The 19971-nt window shown below is 51.7% G+C and overlaps 1 protein-coding gene across 7 annotated transcripts in view; it reads right to left on the reverse strand.

Annotated features, from left to right (window-relative positions):
- The window catches only part of sv (paired box protein shaven), a 244571-nt gene that overhangs the window by 41149 nt on the left and 183451 nt on the right, over window positions 1-19971 (reverse strand). For all 7 annotated transcript variants that reach the window (XM_075687997.1, XM_075687984.1, XM_075687991.1 and 4 more), the window contains one exon: window positions 5931-6178. In XM_075687997.1, coding sequence (XP_075544112.1) covers window positions 5931-6178 — 248 coding nt within the window. The remainder of the gene's footprint in view (window positions 1-5930; window positions 6179-19971) is intronic.

A 19971-nucleotide genomic window follows, 5' to 3' on the forward strand; every position in this document is an offset into this window, starting at 1 on the left:
CCGGCTGCTAGCCAGCGGCGGCCGCGGTCGAATTATGGGCTCGCGCGATTAATCTCTGCGTGGCCCTCGGTCCCCGAAACTGTTCTCCCTTCCTCGGCACCCTCCGATTTGTCACGTGACAACGGCGTCGTCGTTTTGCTCGACAAGGGCTTCCCGCCGCCGAGGGGGAGATTACGCGGACGATGCGCTTCGCACGCCCGTCCCTCGCGTCGTGACCATAGAGAGGCAACGGGAGCGGGATTAACTCGCCTCCAGGGATCTGTGATTCAATCTCTCGCCGAGTCGATCAGGCGGCGTCTTGTGCGCCGCGGGCCCTCTGGCTTATACCGCGATGCCGGATAAGAAGCTAATCTAAGAAATCGCCGAAGATGTGTGCCGTCGACACGCGCGGAAAGGGTGGAGGCATAATAATAAGCGGTTAGAATCTGATCTTTTGCTAGAAGTTCATTGTTAATTTTGATTGAACAACTAGCGAGGAAGAAGTCGTGTGGACGTTGAGTTCACCACCGCTTATAGAAGTCGATATAAATAAACGGGATAGAACGATCTTCTGATTAAAATTTAACGTATCAACATATATTTGTATGAAATGGCTAAAGAATAACAATAATAAATAAGTATTCCAGAAACTTCGCCCCCTCTCCTTATTTTAATGCCTAGCTGGTACACTCTTGTCAAGTTTCTGTAAAAATTCCTTCACTTCGTTTCTTTTGAAATTAGGCCCTTGTTCTCAATGCAGTGAATGCCATTCGACCTCTGCACGCGAACTTCTACTCTGCCTTCTTCTATCTACAAGCGTATTACTGCAGGACCTGCAGGGATACCGCAGGATCGAGGTAATCTGAGCAGTTTTGTAAGTTATTTCTTAAGCGCAACAGGCTTATTAGCTGGTACGTGAAGTTTAAACACAAGTTTGAGGATATGGCATATACGGCTGTAGGATCAGTATAATAGTTTCACTCATACGGGAAGTTTACGCCAAGCAAAGAATGCCTTTGGCCAGAGCCAGTTACGCTGCTCGTAGACTTTTCTGAGCACCTGTTGGCGTCAGGAACGCCCGAAAGCCTTTAATTATCCACGCTCGACGAGAAGAGCGTTCTTCCGGCTTTCGTGGGCGCCGACAGCTACCGCACCGCCTTCTGCAGCGACCCAGCGGCAAAGCTGTGAGCAGCCGTGACTGCAAAACGTGACGCTCGTAAAGCGAAGCCAGAAACGGTGGGGGAGAAGAAATATAGAGTATCTCCCTGACCGGGCGGCTGAAATATTAACCGCCTGTCCGCGAACGAGAAGATGAAGCATAAAAATAAACAAATACATTAAAAAAAGAGCTGCTAGAGCAAACGTGGTCAGGATCACTAACATTTGCCTGCAGGAATCATATCAGCCGCCACTTTCCGCAAGACGAGGGTGTGTGGGGAGGGTGGGGAGCGTAGACGGCGTTCCCTTTCGCCTGGCTGCGGGCGCAGAGAGACAGCGGCGAAGCAGCGACAGCCGCCGCCGCCGCAGATACGGGGACGTGACAAGCGGACAGCACGTGTTTGGAGCTCGTCACCGGAGGAGAGAGGCGCGCACATGTCGCCCTTCGTCGTCTCGCGGCCCCGCCGCCGATGCCGCCGCAGAGCCCTGGTCGCCGTCTCAGATGGCGCCCGCTCAAAGGCGAAGCCGCCGGGCCAGCCCCAGCGCCACGCCACAAGGCGACCCATTGTGCGCGGAGTGGCGGCGTCGCGAGCCCCGCGGGAGATGCGGCCGCGCGATAGGCGTCGTCGCCCTTCGCTCGCGCCGCTCGGTCGGCCGGAAAGCGGCCCCCTTCTTCGAAACCGTAGCTCGGCAAGGGTTGCCCCCACTGACTCTCAAGTCACCGCGCGTCCGCGAGAGACCTGCTTCGCTCGTCTGTTGTCTTTGCCGCTATTGACCGCTGCTTTCCCCGCCCGAATACTTTCTTCGCACCGCTATGCCGTGACCTTGTGTCTTCTGCTTTGTGACCTTTCGCCGCCGAAGCCACCGTCATGCCACAGGAAAGTTCAGGTTTCGCGCGATAACGGGGGCGTGCGTCGTCGCGCGCTTCGCAAATCGGTCGACGCGTTGCAGGCCTCTCGGTGTCGGCGAAGTGTCTGAACCCTCTGGTGCCCTGAACGCGGATAGCATAAACTCCCTCTTGTCCAAGCTTTACAGCACACACACTTGTCTGTGTGAGCTTGCGTGCGTTCAAGTGCATATGTGTTTTGACACCAAATAATATTAAAAATAAACTATCAAGGACGAAATTAAGAATAAAGTCGCAGTGCTGAGGCGTGTTGAATGAGCCATGTTTGGAGACCACAAAAACTGTATTCAGTGGAAGATAATCTTAAAGAACAGCAACAAAAGGAAACCAAGTCAGAAACAGAAAGAGGACGCGAACTAAAACGGCCGAATGGGGGTATTAGCCATGTTTTGTGGCCACAACAAACATCAACACCGAGTGGCGGGTGCTCCACGCACTGCCAATGAGCCCATGCTTTACAATTAAGCCATGCGTGCAAGAAGGTTCGTAATTCCGGGCACGTCAATGACTGTAATCTATACAGCCGGTTCTCGCGATTCTCCGCCATCTCACGGAACGCGCAGTGATGAATCGGAACGCCTGTACCCTACAATGTTCCGTGGCGGAGCAAAAGAAGTAATGTGGGAGTAGGGGGGCGAGTAAACATCTAATCGAGAATGCTCTACGCGTTCGTCCGCATCGCCTTTGGAGCCCGCTGCTACTCGAAATTAGAGGGACCGACAGGCCTCGCCGCAGCGCTCGAAACAACAAGGTCAACACATGTAGCTCTCGCAACAGCGTCGCGTGCGCAGGTCTCCATCGTGTACGCCGTGTACGTCCCGAGAGTCGCCGTCCGTAATTGCGGCGATCACGCTGGACATGGTGCCTTGATTGCCGTGCATTACCAAATCCGGGCACATAACCGCGCACCGGGCACTCTGCTCGCGCCACTCGATCCCGTCGCTCTGCTCTTGCGTAAGTGGCACAGAAGCGGAGGGAGCGAGGGCTCGGGTCGCGTTATAAGGGGGGACAGAAAATGTCAGGCGACCAGCCGCAATAATAAGAAAGCAAAACGATGCGAGGCAAGAGCGAGGCAGAAAAATAGAGAATGAGGGGGAAGCAGAGGGTTGGGGGCAGGCTCCTTGATATTCTGTTTCTGACGTATACGAATGAGCTGGCTATGAATGTGGCGGCGAGGCCGGACGCGTTACTTTATTATTGGCGCGAGCGCTGAGGCGGCGGTAGTTGAGGGCGGACGGGGGGAAGGCGGGGGGGGGGGGCACTCTTGTTTGGACAGCGCCTGCCCGGTGGCCGAGGAGAGCGCCCACGTTGTATATTAATAGGCGTCTTGAGCGAGCGAGGATAAATGGTGCTGTGGCTCAGTGCGCCCGCCTATGTCGCAGCCCCAGAGATAGGGGACGACGCCTGCGCGCGCGGAGAAAAATGAACGCTGCCGTCGGCCCAGGCAGATTTCGCCTTCCGGACCGGACGGCCGATCGTCGAGGACGGGACTTCGCTCGCTGCTCGCCCCTTTTGCGTCCTTCTCCTCTGCTATCACCTCCCTGCCCTCTTTCAGACGCACGCACGCACACCTCTTGCTTGGTACGTTTCTGCCCTGCTGCGCGACGCCGATTCCTCTTCCACTCTTTCTTACCTCGCTATTGGCCGGCTATGTTTGGGCGACACTTAAACCGCTAACGACCGCCGCCCCGTGTAGCGCCCACTCGAAGGCACCTTCCCACCGCATACTCCCGAACCATCTCGAGAAACCACGGCGTTAGAGCTATTGTATATAAGCTCCAAAAGGAAGCACATACTGCAGTAACTTTACACCGCTATCAGCCGACAGCGAGGCGGTTTCTTCTCATGTTGTATCCACGTCAGTGTTATAAGTTATTACGCAGGGATAAGGATTCACCGTTCGAATGATTAAAATGAAAAATGTGGGTTAGGTGCTCGAGCCTTAGCGCAAGTACTGTCGTTGACGAAAGCATGCGCGCAAGCGTTCAAACAGAGCCACATTTATTATGCACAGTCGCTTACGCATGACGCGAGACACATAAGACTCGCTTTGGTCCGCTGAGCTCCTGATGCGGAGAAATCTGCCTGTATAGGCATTTTCTGTTTACGTGCGTCAAGCAGCATAGCTGACGACGTTTTAGGTCGTGAATCTGTTAGCAGCTTTGTGTTCCCCCACTCCGGAGGTGCGCGCCAAGAATGTTCTCGCATAGCGTGGGGAACGCGCCACGGCAGCGCGAACATGTTTCTACGCGGTCGCGCTCTCGTTTGCCGAAAGAGAAGCCGCGGTCGGCGGCACTTTTGAAGGCAGCCCCCCTCTCTTCTTCCGCCGACGGAAGCGGAAGTGAGAAGGGCGGAGGTGGTCCATGAGACGCGATGTCAGGCGCTGCTTTTGATTACGCAGCGTACGGCATCCACAGTGCATGCGTGTCCGCACGCCACGTGCTGCGCCACCCGAACCGCTGGCATGAACGCGGTTCCTTTCAGGTGAACAGCGGTCCGGGTGGCACATGCGCTTATGTGCTTTCTCGGCCTCGTGTTTGTGCGGGATCGGGCAGGGCGCACGCTCAGGTGCACGCATCTTATTTCGATTTCCTCATTGAAAATGAACATTTTCCGTGTTGGGTACCCATATGCGCACCGGCTCTTTACTCGTCTCTCCGGAAAATTTATTTGAAAGCCTCATTCTTCTTTAGCCCGCTTTTTTTTGTCATCGTGCATCTTACAGAGTAAACTCTCCCAAATTCTGCATACTCAAAGTGCCGTTTGACGGTATTGCAGCACAGCTTCGAGTTCGAGCTTCCTGTTGGGTAGCATCATGGACGTTCATCTTCCCATCGCAACAAGGACAAAGACGGAAAGGATGGGCTTTGTCGATGCCTTCCTTCCACGTGCGTCGTCATTGCGCTGCGCGTACACTTTGAAGACGAAGACGAAGATACATACTGGCTGTCGGCAGCAGTAAGCGAGCAAGCGAATGCAAATGCATACTTGAAGCGAGAACCTGCCGGCTCAGAAGGTGGAATCGTATACGTCTACATGTCCCTGATATATGACCGCACAATTTGAAGAATAACGCTGCGTTCTGCGCGAAGAGGGAGCAACTATGCGTTGCTTCCAGTCATTTATCCAACTAGTAAATTCTCCTCGTTGATACTAATTAAAAACACGCACATTCTTTGTTGAAATATTTATCTTATGACCAATGCGTAAGGGACGCGTTGAAAAGCACACGAATTTAGCGTTGTTGCCGAACTATTTTTTTTTTTTTTTTTGCTGATCGTTGCTCTTCAATACAACGGAAGTAATACTCCGAAGAGAAACCAAATTGAAGGACATCCCACATAATAACGCTTCCTTAAAGCAAATGCACCCGGCTACGAAACTGCCTGTAAGTTGTATACACGGAGTCATCGACACTTCTAATCATTTGGCTTCTGCTGCTTAGACGGCTGGAAATTTCACGAGCTCATCGGCTCCTCGGGGGGAGAAGAATCTTTCTCGACCGATTCAGAAAGACCTCCATACGCAAGAGCAGTTTGCCAAAACAGGAACTGATAATCACGTCAACGAACGTGACGCTAGCGGAGGCCTTAGCAGGCCAATGGCAATCATTTTCCAGTAACGAGGTGCTTTGTTAGAACCAGCTCATCAATTTCTCTCACTCTCTCTGTGTACTGTATAGTTAGCCGCTGTACGCGTATCTAAGCAGAGAGTGTGGCGCAGGTCTCTTGATTGCGTACTGTCTTGAGCCAATATCCATACTCTCTCTCTCTCCGCGAAAATTGTTCTCAGGTAGCTCACTTTGCGATGACTGCAAGCGCCAGCCAGGGTCGCGTGCGCACGTGATAAAGCACTTCGGGTGATGCTGGATGCGATCTGAGCTCACCTTGTGAGACCTGGTCGTCGCGCTTGCGCTTGGCCGCCTCGGCGCTGGGAATGCCCAGGATGCCGTTGATGGAGTAGGATGGCCTCTGCAGGGCAGCCGCGGCTGCCGCCGCAGAGACGCTCGACTCGTGCGCCGATGACGGCGCGTGCGTGATCACCGACGTGGGCGACGACTGGGGCTGCGGGCTGCCGCCGTTGGACGACACGTGGTGGTGCTTGGCCTTCTCGGCTGCCTTGTTGCGCACGATCCTGTGAACGGCGTGCCGGAGAGAGAAAAAAAAGGAAGAGACGACGCCACCAGGTCATTCCAGTTGACTCCTACATGTATGAACGATCACCTGCGCGTCTTGACGAGATACATTATGCACCGCGCTCTGTCCGCCTCTCGTCTATAGATAGCCAACGCACGCTATAGACCATCGATTTTCGGCCTGCAGCAGTGCACGACTACAGCGCTGCAGACCTGCTTTGTGATGTTTGCATTGCCGAGTCAAGTGCGCGGCTCGTCGTACTGTTATTGCAGACGTGCGAAGAAAGCGAGCGTGCACTTCCGTTAACGTCACCTCTGACGGCGCGCACGAAGCACTCCTTCATTTATTGTAACCACGTGCGGAGAGTTCTGAGGCATTATAAGGCACATCCGCGCACGCTCATATACTTGTAAGATATACTATAGCTCTCTAAGAAATCGATAGTTCGTGTTTCGCGCAAGGGTATACATATATTTAAGTCGCTATGACATCCAAGTGACTATATATACACTCCATCTTTCCAGTCGAATGGCGTAAGAACGCATTGGCAGATCTATCCACTCAACTCGAGCGCGGCCTTGACCAAGAATTTGTCGATCTGAACTTTACACGTTCCAGAAAGGTCTGATGCAAGGAAAATTGCGGAATCGCTGAATTTATGCGTTGCCCCCTGCGCGCCTCTGCGTATATCCTGTCATGACGGCGCACATGGTGGCTCCATAGAATGAGGGAGGTGTTATAAGGTATATACTTTGTTGCATAGTACATCGCGTTCCTATCTTTGTCAAAAGAAGTAGGGATATTCACTTGCACACAGCCTGAGTGCGCGCGCACACACACGCTGTAGTCGATGCAGTTTGGGGAATTTGAACAGGATCGCTGGGCATCTGCATTAAGTTTGGGCCGTTATGAGGAACCGGAGCGTAACTATAACGTCGCAGAAAATTAGTTCCGAATGAGAAAAATCCCTGAAGTATGCAGACTTTATTTTCTTGCTTTTATTTGTCTTTTTCGCATGGCGAAGCCAATTATTGATATTATACAATGTTAAAAATATACGCGACTCCATAAAGTCTTCTCTTCGGTACTGCACCGATAACACGGACGTATGCCACCGTACCCGCTTTCACTGAAAATTACCGCACTGTGGGTACACTAGATTTGTTGCTGAGACAACGAGCAGACAAACCGAAGCAGTGAACCCATCCGCACGCCCATTACATGAAAACCCACGCCCTCATAACAGAGTGCCAGCGTGAGAGAGGGGAAGGTCCTCCGCTATCGTTATCCGTCCGCCATCAGAATGACCTGCGTGGTCATTCATGGTTTTCTTTCTCTATTACTTTCTGTCGTTGGCTCGTCATCGCCCCTCGCGGTGGCCGACGCATGTGACAGGGCGGCTAATGACTACCAGTCCTGTCCGGAGAACCCTTGTCTCTGCAACGCGCGAGACGTATTTGTCTAACTAGGCCCGCGCAGCGCTATTATAGCACACGCGCGCGCTGCAGCGCTGTCGTGACTGCTGCGCTTTGTTGACTTGCTCGTGCCCCTGCCACGCGCTTCTTCTTCTGCTGCTGCTGCTGCTTCTTGGGCCGCGAGTGCGCGATCGAAGCCGCGGGGCCAGCATCTTAGGGCACTTCTCTCGCACCCCCCACCCTCTTTATTCATCCCCTCCTCTTCCCGATCTATGGCGCTCTCTCTCTCTTTTCTTTTCCCCTCTAAAAAGGATAGCTGTCGGGAGCCCGACGAAACGAGGAAACAGCCATTTGAGACTAGTCGATGCGCTCGGCTGCGCGCGGCGTGTCTATTTGCGCTGCTGTGTGGACATAAGCTTGCGCCCCGCGTTGACTTCGGTTAAAGTCCCTGTCCAGTAGGCGGCGAGAAATTGCGACGACGTTTTGCCCCCGCATGAGCTGCTTGCTCAGGGTGAGCTCTACACGCGCCGCGCGGTTCCTCCGGGCGCACTTGAGCCGGCGCGTCCGCTCGTATCGAGCCGACTGGCGTCCAAAAATAAATGTAATAATTTGTAAGAAGAGGGAGACTGTACTCGGACTCAGCACTCGCCGTATTGTGAGCGCGCGTACGTGCTCGCTTTACGCAGAAACGTTGCTGCTCGGTCATACTGAAAGCAAACTGAGCTGTTCGGACGTCAAAGGAAGGTTCGCAGAACGACTACACAAATTAGTACTCTTGTGTAGTTAAGCGCATTCCGACGTCTTAAGCCACACGGTCAAACACCACAGCGCAGGACACAAAAGTCCATCTTTTATTTTATTTGTATTTTTTTTTAATATTCCCTGTTGGGCTGGTAAGATCATAGAGAGGGCCGAACCCTGTTTTTCGATTTCGATTCCAAATCTCGTGCTACTTATCAAACTGCATTTCGTTTGCATCGATTTCGGTATGTCCGGACAGGAACAAAAGAGGGAGACAGAGAGAAGGAATCACAATCGTCTCTTTGCACTCTCCTCCCCCCCCCCGCCCCTTCTCCACGTAGAGGACGGTTTTTCAATCACGACCGTGCACGCTGCTTCATTAATTCATTAATTACCAGCTGCATCGCAGCAGGGACGCGAGGCGTCGACCAGTGATTCAGCCGCGCCGCCACCGCGCGCTCTGACTCAGCGGCCGGAGTCTCGTCGCTGTCGTCCAACATGTGCGTCGGGCATGCACGGCTTGTCACGTGTTGAAAGTCAGTGAGCAGAGCGGGCGATCTCTCACCCTGGGCCGCCGCTCCCTTCTCTACACAAGCTGGCAAGCCTGTGAGCAGACGCCACGTTGCAGTACCAACAGAGGGCGACGATGCGCGTAACGAGCGGTGACCGACGACACCCGACTGTATCACTGTATCCCGGAAAAGGCTGCGCATAGGCGAACCCTCTGAGACGGCCAGACAGCGAATGTCCGGCGTCCAGCGACATGACCGCTCGCCGACGTGACTCTTAGCGCGTGGAGAAAATGCCCGCCTGATGTATAATACTATGCATCCGGCTGCCTCCGCACTGCCGCCTCTCAACATGGTCGGCTGCGGCTCGTCTCGCGTACCGCTACCTAGACTCGTGCGTAGGTGCAGGTTTGCGCCTGTGCGAATGTAATGCATGAGCGTGCTTGCTTGTGTGTTGAAACGGTGCTCCCGATGCTGGTTGGCCGCTCTAACTGGCTCATCTCTTTTAGTTCAAATAGTTTGACTTAACGACAGCACTTGCCGAGCTGCCCATGTCTATCACGGAAGGTGGTTTTTCTTATGAAACATTAAACGGCCGCCCAAAACACTGTGCATGAGGATCAAGTCACCGATTGTCCACGTACGGATCCTGCAATGAGGAAGGAGCCGCCAGATTAGAAAGAGCTGCAAGCATGGAGCGAGTGCAGTGTGTCTGGCCGCGTGGCCTGCGGAGTGTCCGTCCCGTCGAGTGACCGAGCATTAGGGCATGGGAGTTGCTTCTCCTATCGCACCGCGAATGTACTACGCCGCCGCCGCTGTGTTGCCGGGACACATACGCGAGCAGGGCGCGCCGGTAGAGCCGGCGGCGCTGAGGGGAGGGTTGTTGCCCCTGGGGAGAAACGGTGGTGGTGGAGGCGGTTGGGGGGGGGGGGGGTACCAGGCACGCTTTCATTTTCTAAAGAGGCGTGACGCATGAAAACGATCCACGCTCTGCCTTTTCACGCGCTTTCTTTCTTGCCGATTCCACGGGCCGGCGGTGCGTACGTAGGCACACACATACAAGAAACGAAACCAACGCGGCCCTATACTGTGGCAGGCGCGGCGGCCGATCGCCCCTGCGCACGCAGAGCTCGGCGCTGGGCTCAGATCGGGGCGCGCCGTGAATTAGACAGCCGCCAGCAGAGCGCGCGGGGCCTCTTGCGCTCGTGTGTTATTACGCACGCACGCACTGCACGGTGATCCTCAGCGGCATCACTTTCGCGAAATTGAGTGAGAAAGACAATTGGCGGCAGTAGCTACAGGGCGTCTTCACGGAAGGGTAATGCGAAGCGATCGCAGTGCTGACGCCCGCTGGGCCCCACGGCACGAGCGAATCCGCTTGACGTATGCGAGGCCAACCGCACACTGATTGCGCTCGGCTGCGCTTGCTTGTTATTTGTGTTGGGCAGGGAGAGAGAACAGAAAAGCAACTGGGCTGACAGGGAAGCGGTGCGATAACGCCCGATCTTGTTAGTGTCTCGCTTTGGCCCAGTAGAGATGAGCACGTTTCGCGCTGAAATGCATTATACTCTCGCGGTTGACGTAAACGAGAAAGGAATATAAGTGGTGCAGCCATTACTAAATATGCTTTGTTTACGCGACAACGATGCACGTAGTGCTGCAGTGCTTGTCCTCGTGCAGTGCAACATAGCATTGAGCTTAATATATTTCGCTGATCAAGTATAGCTGTGCACTCTTATGTTCTCATAAGCACTTGCGAGCGGTTAGAGGAGAGAGAGGCGGGGAAAGCGGGTGATAGGAGGTCGGAGGCGATGCTATAGCCTTTGTAATCACTAGCTGTCTGTCGCCATTTTCGCGTGCAATAAAGAGGTTCGCATCGTTACTTAACTAGCAAGAATGTACTAATACACTCGCCAATGAATTTTTAGAAAGCGATATTAGCTTTTTTCTTCTTCTCTATTTTCTTTCAGAAGTGTCAGTTAGCATGTATTTATTCATCGATCAATACTGGGGGGGGGGGGGGGGGGCATAGACATGCCATAGAGCGAGAAAACCACGATGTGTGTTAGATACAAAATACAATATTCTTCTTACTTGCCTTAACGTTTTATGTCTTGGAAATGACAAATTCAAATCATACGAAACATTTTCCTTACTTGGCCCCTTCTCATCAGAGCTTTTCTAACTTAGCCGAAATTTAACGCACTAATAATTCTTTAAAGGGACACTAAAGTGAAAAATGATTTTTTCTCCATCAATAAATTACCGTTCTATCACACCAAAAACACCGCTCTTACAACGATAAGACGTTTGGTAAGCCAGAAAAAGTGCAAGAACGAAATACGGGTGGCGACGCCTACTTAAGTTCCCGCATCTGGGGGCTGTGACGTCCTGAATTTTAATGGCATCTTCTAGGGCGTACTCATTATACATAGCGGTACAGGTTGACTACATTGTGTTCTAAAGGAACCAAATATTAAACATGGCAAGTTTCGGGAATCTTTATTCAGCCAACGTGGCCCAAATGCGAAAACATACTTTGGAATCCCTGACGTCACGCTGACGTACCGGCGCTGGAGTTTCGGCGCGAAATTCAAATACTGATACTTGGACCTTCATTTTCTCTTCTAATAATCAAACTATTTTTTTTAAATCACTGCCTGCAGGGTTCTCAAACAATCCTTCATTAGTCTAAACTGATTTATCGTTTCGCTTTAGTGTCCCTTTAACTAAATTTATCTGCTGACTGCAAAGGACTGTGGCTTCATTTATAGGCTTTGGCATCACAGCGTTGTGTAACTAGCACCTCACTGGCTCGGCACATTTGGCACAACACAACCGCAGCAATTTGGGCCTGTTGGTATACCATGATAAAGGATTACGAATAGCGCAAGTACGCGAGAAAAATACAAGGAAAGAAAGAGCGCTAACTTCCAACAAACTTTTCTCACATACTTGCGCTATTCAAAATCATTTACCATTTGAACACAGTTATGGGTGTTTTATTTCTTGTTTGCCGACATCTTGTAGCAAGTAAAATGATTACAGCTGCGGCAGAAGACACTAAAAGTACATTAAATGAACTTTCAGAGTCATCGTTGGCAAATTATCGCGCCAGATAAATTTCAGTGTACCCCTGTCCCCCTCTGCCCAGGTGGTCAAAATTAATACACAATTTATAACTACGTATTTTCTCATCGCACGCGTATACTTAGAGCTCGCTGTCGTGTGCAATAAAAAATTTATACCCTTAAAGGTAAGGACAGGCCAACACACTTAAGGGTGTAACATCTTTTTAGAGTGATACAGTGACAAAAACAAAAAAAAAGAAAGAAACAGTGTGGCTTTGTAAGTGCCTATCTGCAGTGCCAAATTTACAGGTTTCACTTTGTTGCCCGCGCGTTCCACGGACGCTGTCCGACGCGCATGCGCCCAGGACGCTTTGGTGCATTAGGTAACCTTCATCACTCTTCGGCACACACAGTGCACGAGCTCTGTCGCTAACGATCATCTTTTTGCTGTCGAGTACGGCTTCCCTAGCGATTTGCCCAAAAGCCGCGCGTGAGACCAATTGCTAAGATACGCCGTGGATTCAACAAGCAGCGATGACTATACTGTGATCGCGACTTTGGCACCCGCCCCTGCCTCGGAGTCAGCCCGTAGCTTCCGCAGACTAACTTTGAGAGGACGGGGGGAGGGCGTGGGGGCGCGGTGGGGTTGGCGCGGGAACGGTTCCGGCGCTAACCGGAACCGGAAATCGTCGCAGGGCCCAGACAGAAAAACGCAGTACAACCACTAGCAGCAGCGCGCGGGGACGATTGAACGCGCATTGATCTCGCCTTTTGTAACCGACCCCCTCCGAGACGTTCGGCGGGAAACGAGGAGGGCGTGGCAAAAACAATTTCCCCACAGCCGCGCCGCCGTTGCCGACTGTCCCACATATGCCGCTGCGGCGTCCGCTGATCGGCGCGAACAACGCTTGCTGCTGTTGGCCGACTGGCACGCAACCAGGGGCGAGAACAATGCGTCCCGGAGGAGAACGCGACACACAACGGAGGATGAACGGTCCACGGGGCGGAGTGGCGCGCAGATATCTCCGTGGGATGCGCCCGTCGTTCGGGGCGGTGTCGCTGTTTTTCACTGCTAGGGGAGCGCGGCGAGAAAGGGAAGAAAAAGAAAATTTGGCAGGACGCCCGACCAAATTGGTTCGGCAACGGCGTTATAGCTGCGGCGTTTCGGTAAGGTTGCCTTCTCGGTCTTCCTATTTGTCGTCGTACCCTGTTCTACGACAGTACAAAAACGAAATGCACAAACTGTTTCAGCACGACCCTCTTGCGCCGTTTTCCCGTGGTTCTGTTCTTTACCATCCGTATTGCTTCGGTATTCATCTTACGCGCGGCTCAAAATGATAACTAAGTGGGCTTTATGGCGCAAGGGCCAGGGGGCGGCTCAAAATGAAAGGTACCGGCGTCCTCGTGAGGCAGAATGACGCCGGTTCACCCAGTCTCTCTGGCAATAAGGGCGACAAGAGAAACGCGGTACGGTGGCTCCTGCCAGGCTCAGTGCGGCAGGCATTGCGCGAGCTGCACGCGGTCCATCCAACTCGGCCCAGAGAAGTAGGCAGCGAAAACATGAAATTACGGATTTCACGAAAATGTTCAGGGCCACCTTCGAGAAACGAGTTCTCTTGGGCTGGGAGTAATACAAAAGCTACATCCTACTGGGCAAAGCCGATATAGGAAAGCGTTGAACGGCTACCGAGAACTTGTAAGAAAGAAACAAAGAAGTGAAAGAGTACTCTTCCTTTTCTGTTTTCTTTTTTTTCTTTCGTTGGAGCTAAGCTTTTTTGTACTGTTCTTCATTTGTTTGCAAAGACCAACAGTCCACAATATACAATAAAAAGGAGGGGGGGGGGTCAGGATTTTTTTTTTTTTTTTTGCATATCATCACAAGTTCCAGCGGAAGGGATAGATTTGTTATCTTATTCTTTTTTTTTTCCCCTTCACGGACACGGACATTTTCCCGAGTATGTCGGGGAACATGGCTGTAGGCATACTTATTAAAGGTCGAGCGACGTCCTATAACATCCTCAGTGTCTCGCCAGAACTTCGGGCGTTACCACCAAGCACGGCGCCACACTAAAGCGATTCTCAGCATCGAGCGAATAGAAGTTCCCGATCGCGCGCTTACGGGAGACGCGCATCCGAAGCATCAAACCGTGTATAGGAAGCTGGGATGCGACGTGCGGGGCTAGGCCGCTCTGGCGTCTCGGTTAGATGTAAAGAAATAAGAGGAAAAGTAAGAGGGGGGGGGGGGAGGAATAAGACGACGCAGGCAGAGGCAAAAGCGCATGGACCGGAGTAACAGCAGCGAGGATGTCGTGGAGAAGAAGAAGAAAAGAAAGAGTCTGGAGGAGGAAATAGGGGTAAGAAGACGAGGTGGAGAAGGAGGCACGGAGCTTTATCACACTTCTCTGCCTGGCGACATGGAGAATTCGCTTCCTTCCCGGCGTTCCATCACGGCCCCCTCCATGCAGCCAGAGAGGCAACGCTGCTCTACAGACGCCCCCGCGAACTCCCCCCCGCCCCTGCATCTCCTTCCCCCTGCCGCCGCAGACGCTGCTGAAGCGGCCAAGAAAACGATGCGGCCCTAAAAAAGAGCGCGCCGACGCTCAGTAGCCCTTTTTCTTCGCGGACTGGAAGTGCCGCGAAATCGGTGCCGGTTTCTTCACGCGTGATCCCTGGCCGCGTCTTCCCAGTTAACAGTTGACGGAGGTTGCCTCTTGCGTTCCACCTCATTCCCACTGAACTGCAGGGGCACTACAGAGATTAACCGTCGAATCTTTTATAGTTCGTTGGGTGATGTTTGTTTGTTTCGGGGTAATCTCTAAACAGTCACGGTTTTCAAAGATGTCGGAAGCGCTCAGCTGAAATGGTTTACAGTTAGTTATAAAGCGAACAAAGCAGGGAGATAAAAAGACTGAAAACAAGGCAACAAGCCGGTCAGACATACCATCGCACCTTGTCCTCAGCCTTCTGTCCTCACTTTCTTTCTTTTGGAAAAGGAGGCATGCGGGCCTTCAAGTTGTCAGCTATCGCAACACACCTTGTTAATGCCAGTAGAGACATGCTGCTAATATATTGCGCAATACTGGAATAACAATAGGCTATTTACCGGGAACTTTCTTTTTCTTATGGGTCAACTTTCACGAAAAAGAAATAATAATCCATAAATATTTGGAATGTCGAGTGATAGTTCCTCCTTCGTCGCCTGTCACTTGACTTAGCGATGAAGTCCTTACGTGCGGGGTGGATTGGCTGTCACGACGACATCCACTTGTGCCACCGCATGCGCGCACGGCCGCTCCACGCGGTTCGCAGTGCCGTGCCGCTTCATTCTGGCGTGTGCAAGGCAAAGGAGACAAGCGCAACGGGAAGAAAGCCAAGGAGCGACGCTGCAGAGCAGCCTGATTGGTCGCCCAGCCTAGCGTATCGATCGCTGTCGCCTTTTCGAAGCAGATATTCGGCCGCTGAAGGACGCAGTATTAGAGAGATTTTCGGCGTTCCGGAGTTTGCGCTCGCGCCTCCACCTTGTTTTATTTTGCCTTTTCCAGATGTTCGCTTTTTCTTCTTCTTCGTGCACACCGTTTGCAAAGGCACTGGGCACGTGTTGAGATGCTTTTCGTCACGCTTTGCTTGGTTCAGTTGCATCTGCCGTAAAGTCCGTCGACAAACCTTGCGCGAAATCACGCGCGGTGACTACAAGTCACGCCTAGCTGATTTCACGCCAAGAAAACAAAGAAAATAAACGTGGCTGTATTTAAGCGTGTTCCTGAAGTAGTCCAAATGCACCTGCGCAGAAAAAGAGTGATATTACCCTTCACGACCACTTCATTTTTATTTTTAAGGGTGCCTCATCTTCAGTCCAGTTATTATGTCACATCTACATATTCGAAGGTGCATCAGACGTCCTTTCTTTCTCTATATATATTCAGAGAAGGGCGAAAGATCCGAGTTGTCACTTCTACTCCCACTGAGTACCGTTGTGGCGTTTTTTCTTCTTGTTTTATTGGGAAGCGTTTATTGCAATGGGAGCGAATATTAAGAGAACGATTTAGGATGATCAGTTGCTTCTCACTTATACGACATTATTATATAATGAAAACTCGCGTAGGGAAGCCAGATGTTGTCTGCGGGACACTGCTTTCGCATATTATAAAACAATAGAGTTTTTTTAAACCTTGAGTAAGGAGGGTTTCGGCCGGCCAGAGCCTTTTCCTCCTTTCCCCTAGGTACTCTTCCTCCGAAGCTATTTGTTTTACTTTTTTTTTCTCTGAAACCTGAAGTGCATGTTGGGTCATGGTGAAATAATGGTTCAAATTATATATAAGTAAACACTGAGGTTGCTTAGTGGCTTTGGCGTTGCGTTGCTGAGCACGACGTCCCAGGATCAAATCGCGGCCAGGGCGGCAGCATTTCGATGGGGGCTAATTGAAAAAGAACGCTCGTGTACCATGCGTTGGGTGCAGATTAAAAAACCCCAGATGGCCAAAATTAATTCGAAGTCCCCCATTACGGCATACCTCATAATCAGATTATGGTTTTGGCACATAAAACCTCAGAATTTCAATGAAATACAAGTAGCAGTTTGCAGAGAAACGCTTTTTTTTTCTTCTCGAATCTAGCAACGGTACAGATAGACCTCCGGTGCGGACCCTTCTCTACGCGTACCGAAAAGAGACTAAGGTCATCAAATTGCGAAATGTCGTTGGTGGTTACGCCCCTGACAGAGCCGCTGCATCTATTTTGCACGTCTTGCGAGTCATCGTCCTTGTTCTGCCCGCAGTCGCGCCTAGCATGTGACACTCTTTTGGCAACCCGCTGCGGCGCTCTGTGTTACTAAGTTGCGAAAGTTATGCATGACCCAAGGCGTGCGGCACATTATTAAGGTTGCGCTAAAGGTTGATATGCGAACGTACAAATTTAGCGCCCCGCTTGCGCAAAGTTCTGCTACTTATGAAACGCGTATGTAGCCTTCGTAATTTAGGGCTATGAAGGTGGAACCAAATTTTTTGTCCGCATTTCCGGTGTCTAGTTGTCTTATGCAGCTCAACTGAACACACGGCCAATCAATTCAGAACGATCGCAATGAACTGACATGTCATCGTGAAGAGCATGTTTAACGGGTAGTCCTTAAAAACTTATGAAGTGTCCCATGACTGCCATAAGGTGGGATCAAACGAATGAATAATAATAATATTTGGGGTTTTACGTGCCAAAACCACTTTCTGATTATGAGGCACGCCGTAGTGGAGGACTCCGGAAATTTTGACCACCTGGGGTTCTTTAACGTGCACCTAAATCTAAGCACACGGGCGATTTCGCATTTCGCCCCCATCGAAATGCGGCCGCCGTGGCCGGGATTCGATCCCGCGACCTCGTGCTCAGCAGCCCAACACGACGAATGAATCGTACCTCGCATTCCGCTACCGGGATGCAATGCAGCGCGCATGCGTAGACGGAACACGTTTCAGCGTTTCCAGGTGTGCATGCGGGCCACGCAGGGGCGCTTTTCCGTGGGCCACTTAATGGCGAAAATGCCGAGAGGTCGAGGGTGGAAGGAATGGTTGTAAGCAGGGAGGGGTTGGTTGTTTGGCGCCCCTGCCAGCGGAGTGCTTTCGCACTCAGGCTTGCACTGCCACGCGATGCCTCCTTATCTTCCTCCGGGAAGCGGTATAACACGGTAGGCGGGTGTTTGGGGTTCTCTTTTGGCCGCCCTTAATTCAATATCGGGCTAGGGAGCCCCCGACGCTCAATCCGTAAATTATTTATCATCCTGCCGGCACGAGTGAGTGTTGCGATCCCGGATTGACGCCCTCCATTCGGAGCTGCTGACCCACCGCTTTGGGACCTGGAGCCCGTGAGTGGTGCCAGTGTGCTTGCGTGTGCGTGCGTGCGCGCACCGCGCATGTCTACGCTTGCTTTCTTCTAGGCTTGCTTTCTGCGCCCGTATACGCTGCACAGGCCTCCTCCGCGCCGGCTGCGTGCAGGAGGCGATTTGGCCTCTCGATAGCTGTCTTCCTCGCACAGCAGCGCTGCCGCACGTGAAAGGCCACCGCCGCCCTTGGGAGCTCACGGGGGACGAGATCGAAGGCCCCGCCCGTGGTGCTACATGGATAACAACAAAGGCGCAGTACAGCGGGGCCCCTTTTCGGCGAGGCTGTCCGGCGATAACGCGACCCACTGAACAGGTTGTGTACAGCGGGACGCCACTCAGCGGCCGCTCCGGGGAAGTAAAAGGGGGTGGGGGAAATCGCTCTCGGGGACTTGCATATCTGGCGAGTGCCAGGTTCCATGAGGCGCTCAGCGAGGCGCGCGAATTTGGGGCGCGGGCCCTCCTTTTCCCGGCAGTGGCGGCGGAAGCGAGCACTCAGTGGGTTTGTGATTCCATTACGGACGAATTATGGAAGGGTTTCCTCGGGCGGGGACGCGGCAGCGCGTTCGCGCGAGCCTATATCCTGTTTCTCGCGAGTGCCTAAGAGCATTAGGCGCGCGTTTGTTTCGGGCGTCGTCGCCGGCGTCAAAATCGAAGAGCAGGTCTGCCGGGCCGTACGGCCTTCCCAAGTTGAGTGGTCACTCCGACTTAGAAAAGAAGGGATGAAGAAGAAGAAACGAAGGAATGTTAGCAGGGGAACGACTCATTAATAAGAAAGCTTTGTTGCCTTTTTAAATGGTTCGCAGCGGGCGAAGCTATGAGCCACATTTTACGCAAGGAGTGCTTCCTAAGCAAAATAACTTTATTCCTTCTCTTTCTTTCTCGTTCACGCTATAAATTAGTGAAACGCGCGTTGAGGGGCGAGTAGACTACAAGACAGGCAGAACGCCTCGAATTGCCATCAGCTTTACGTATAACAGCTAGCCTGACTCCTCAAACTGCTTAATCATTTGAGGCATCGCTACTTATCCAATGCGCAGTACCAATGTAAGTAGTGGCATGTCCCCATAAGCGAAAATTCTAAAAATAAGTATACTATTTACTTTCAAAAAGCCCAAGTATATTTTTATATATATAGGCCTCCATGACTAAATAACCAGCTATGCTCAAATATATGCATCAATCTACATAAACCTGCCATACCTCGTGTAGGTAGGCATGTATTACGTGCCATGTAAAACGTGATATTTGTGTAGGTATATGTATTTGATAAATAATAATATAAAGAAGGACTGTTTGTGAAGCAAAAATTAACTTTGGCTTGTGCGCGAGGAGTTAACTTATGGTTTAATAGACTTAATTCCTCACTATAGCGAATATGGTGTTCCTATAAGGCCCTTCAATATTTGGGAAAGTATAATAAGAGATAATCCGGCATCTCTTCTTCTCTTCTTTAGTATGTGCTCTGACCGGCCCATACTGTTTTCGACGTCGCACGGAGAAAGTCTCACATATAACAACGCCACTGTTCACCAGGCAACGATGTAAACGACAAACTGCACCTGTTTTGAACATGTAAAAAAAAAAAAGAAAGAACAGTTCGACGATCATGGTTTGACATTCAAGAAACGTTCTGCCTCTTTCACAGCACAGTTCTGATGAGAAATACATAGTCAGAACTGTAGAGATAACTGCACATAAGCAATTACATAATTCTTTACTGTGTCAACTTACTTCTTCATTTGTGTCAGAAGTGGGCTGATATTGGGGGTATATAAGGAACAAATGAATGCATGAGCAATGCTTCTGGTATCAATCGCCACTCTTCCGTCACTAGTGAACCAGCTTGCGGCTCTGAGATGCTCAATTACACGTTGCTTACTTATGTGGATAGTTGCTCAGTTCTTTGGTCTACACCGCTTTCATCTCTCAAGTATTGTCGCTTGTCACCGCACGGCAATAAGGGGCGGAAAGTGTCCGAGGAGTGTGCATGTCACCTCGTTGTGATTACCGCAAAATACATCCGGGCCCAACGACCGCTTCCCAAGCAGAACTCTGCGGCCTCGCCCTGCACCGACGAGATCTGTCATCACAGCTCGGTTCGTCGAGCACACTTGACGCTCAATACTCGCCGCCTGAGCCGTCGAGGGAGCCCGTGCTCGAGCCCCCTCGACGATGACATGTTTATCGGT

This window comes from Dermacentor variabilis, chromosome 1, assembly GCF_050947875.1.
Source record: "Dermacentor variabilis isolate Ectoservices chromosome 1, ASM5094787v1, whole genome shotgun sequence".
Lineage (NCBI taxonomy): Eukaryota > Metazoa > Arthropoda > Arachnida > Ixodida > Ixodidae > Dermacentor > Dermacentor variabilis.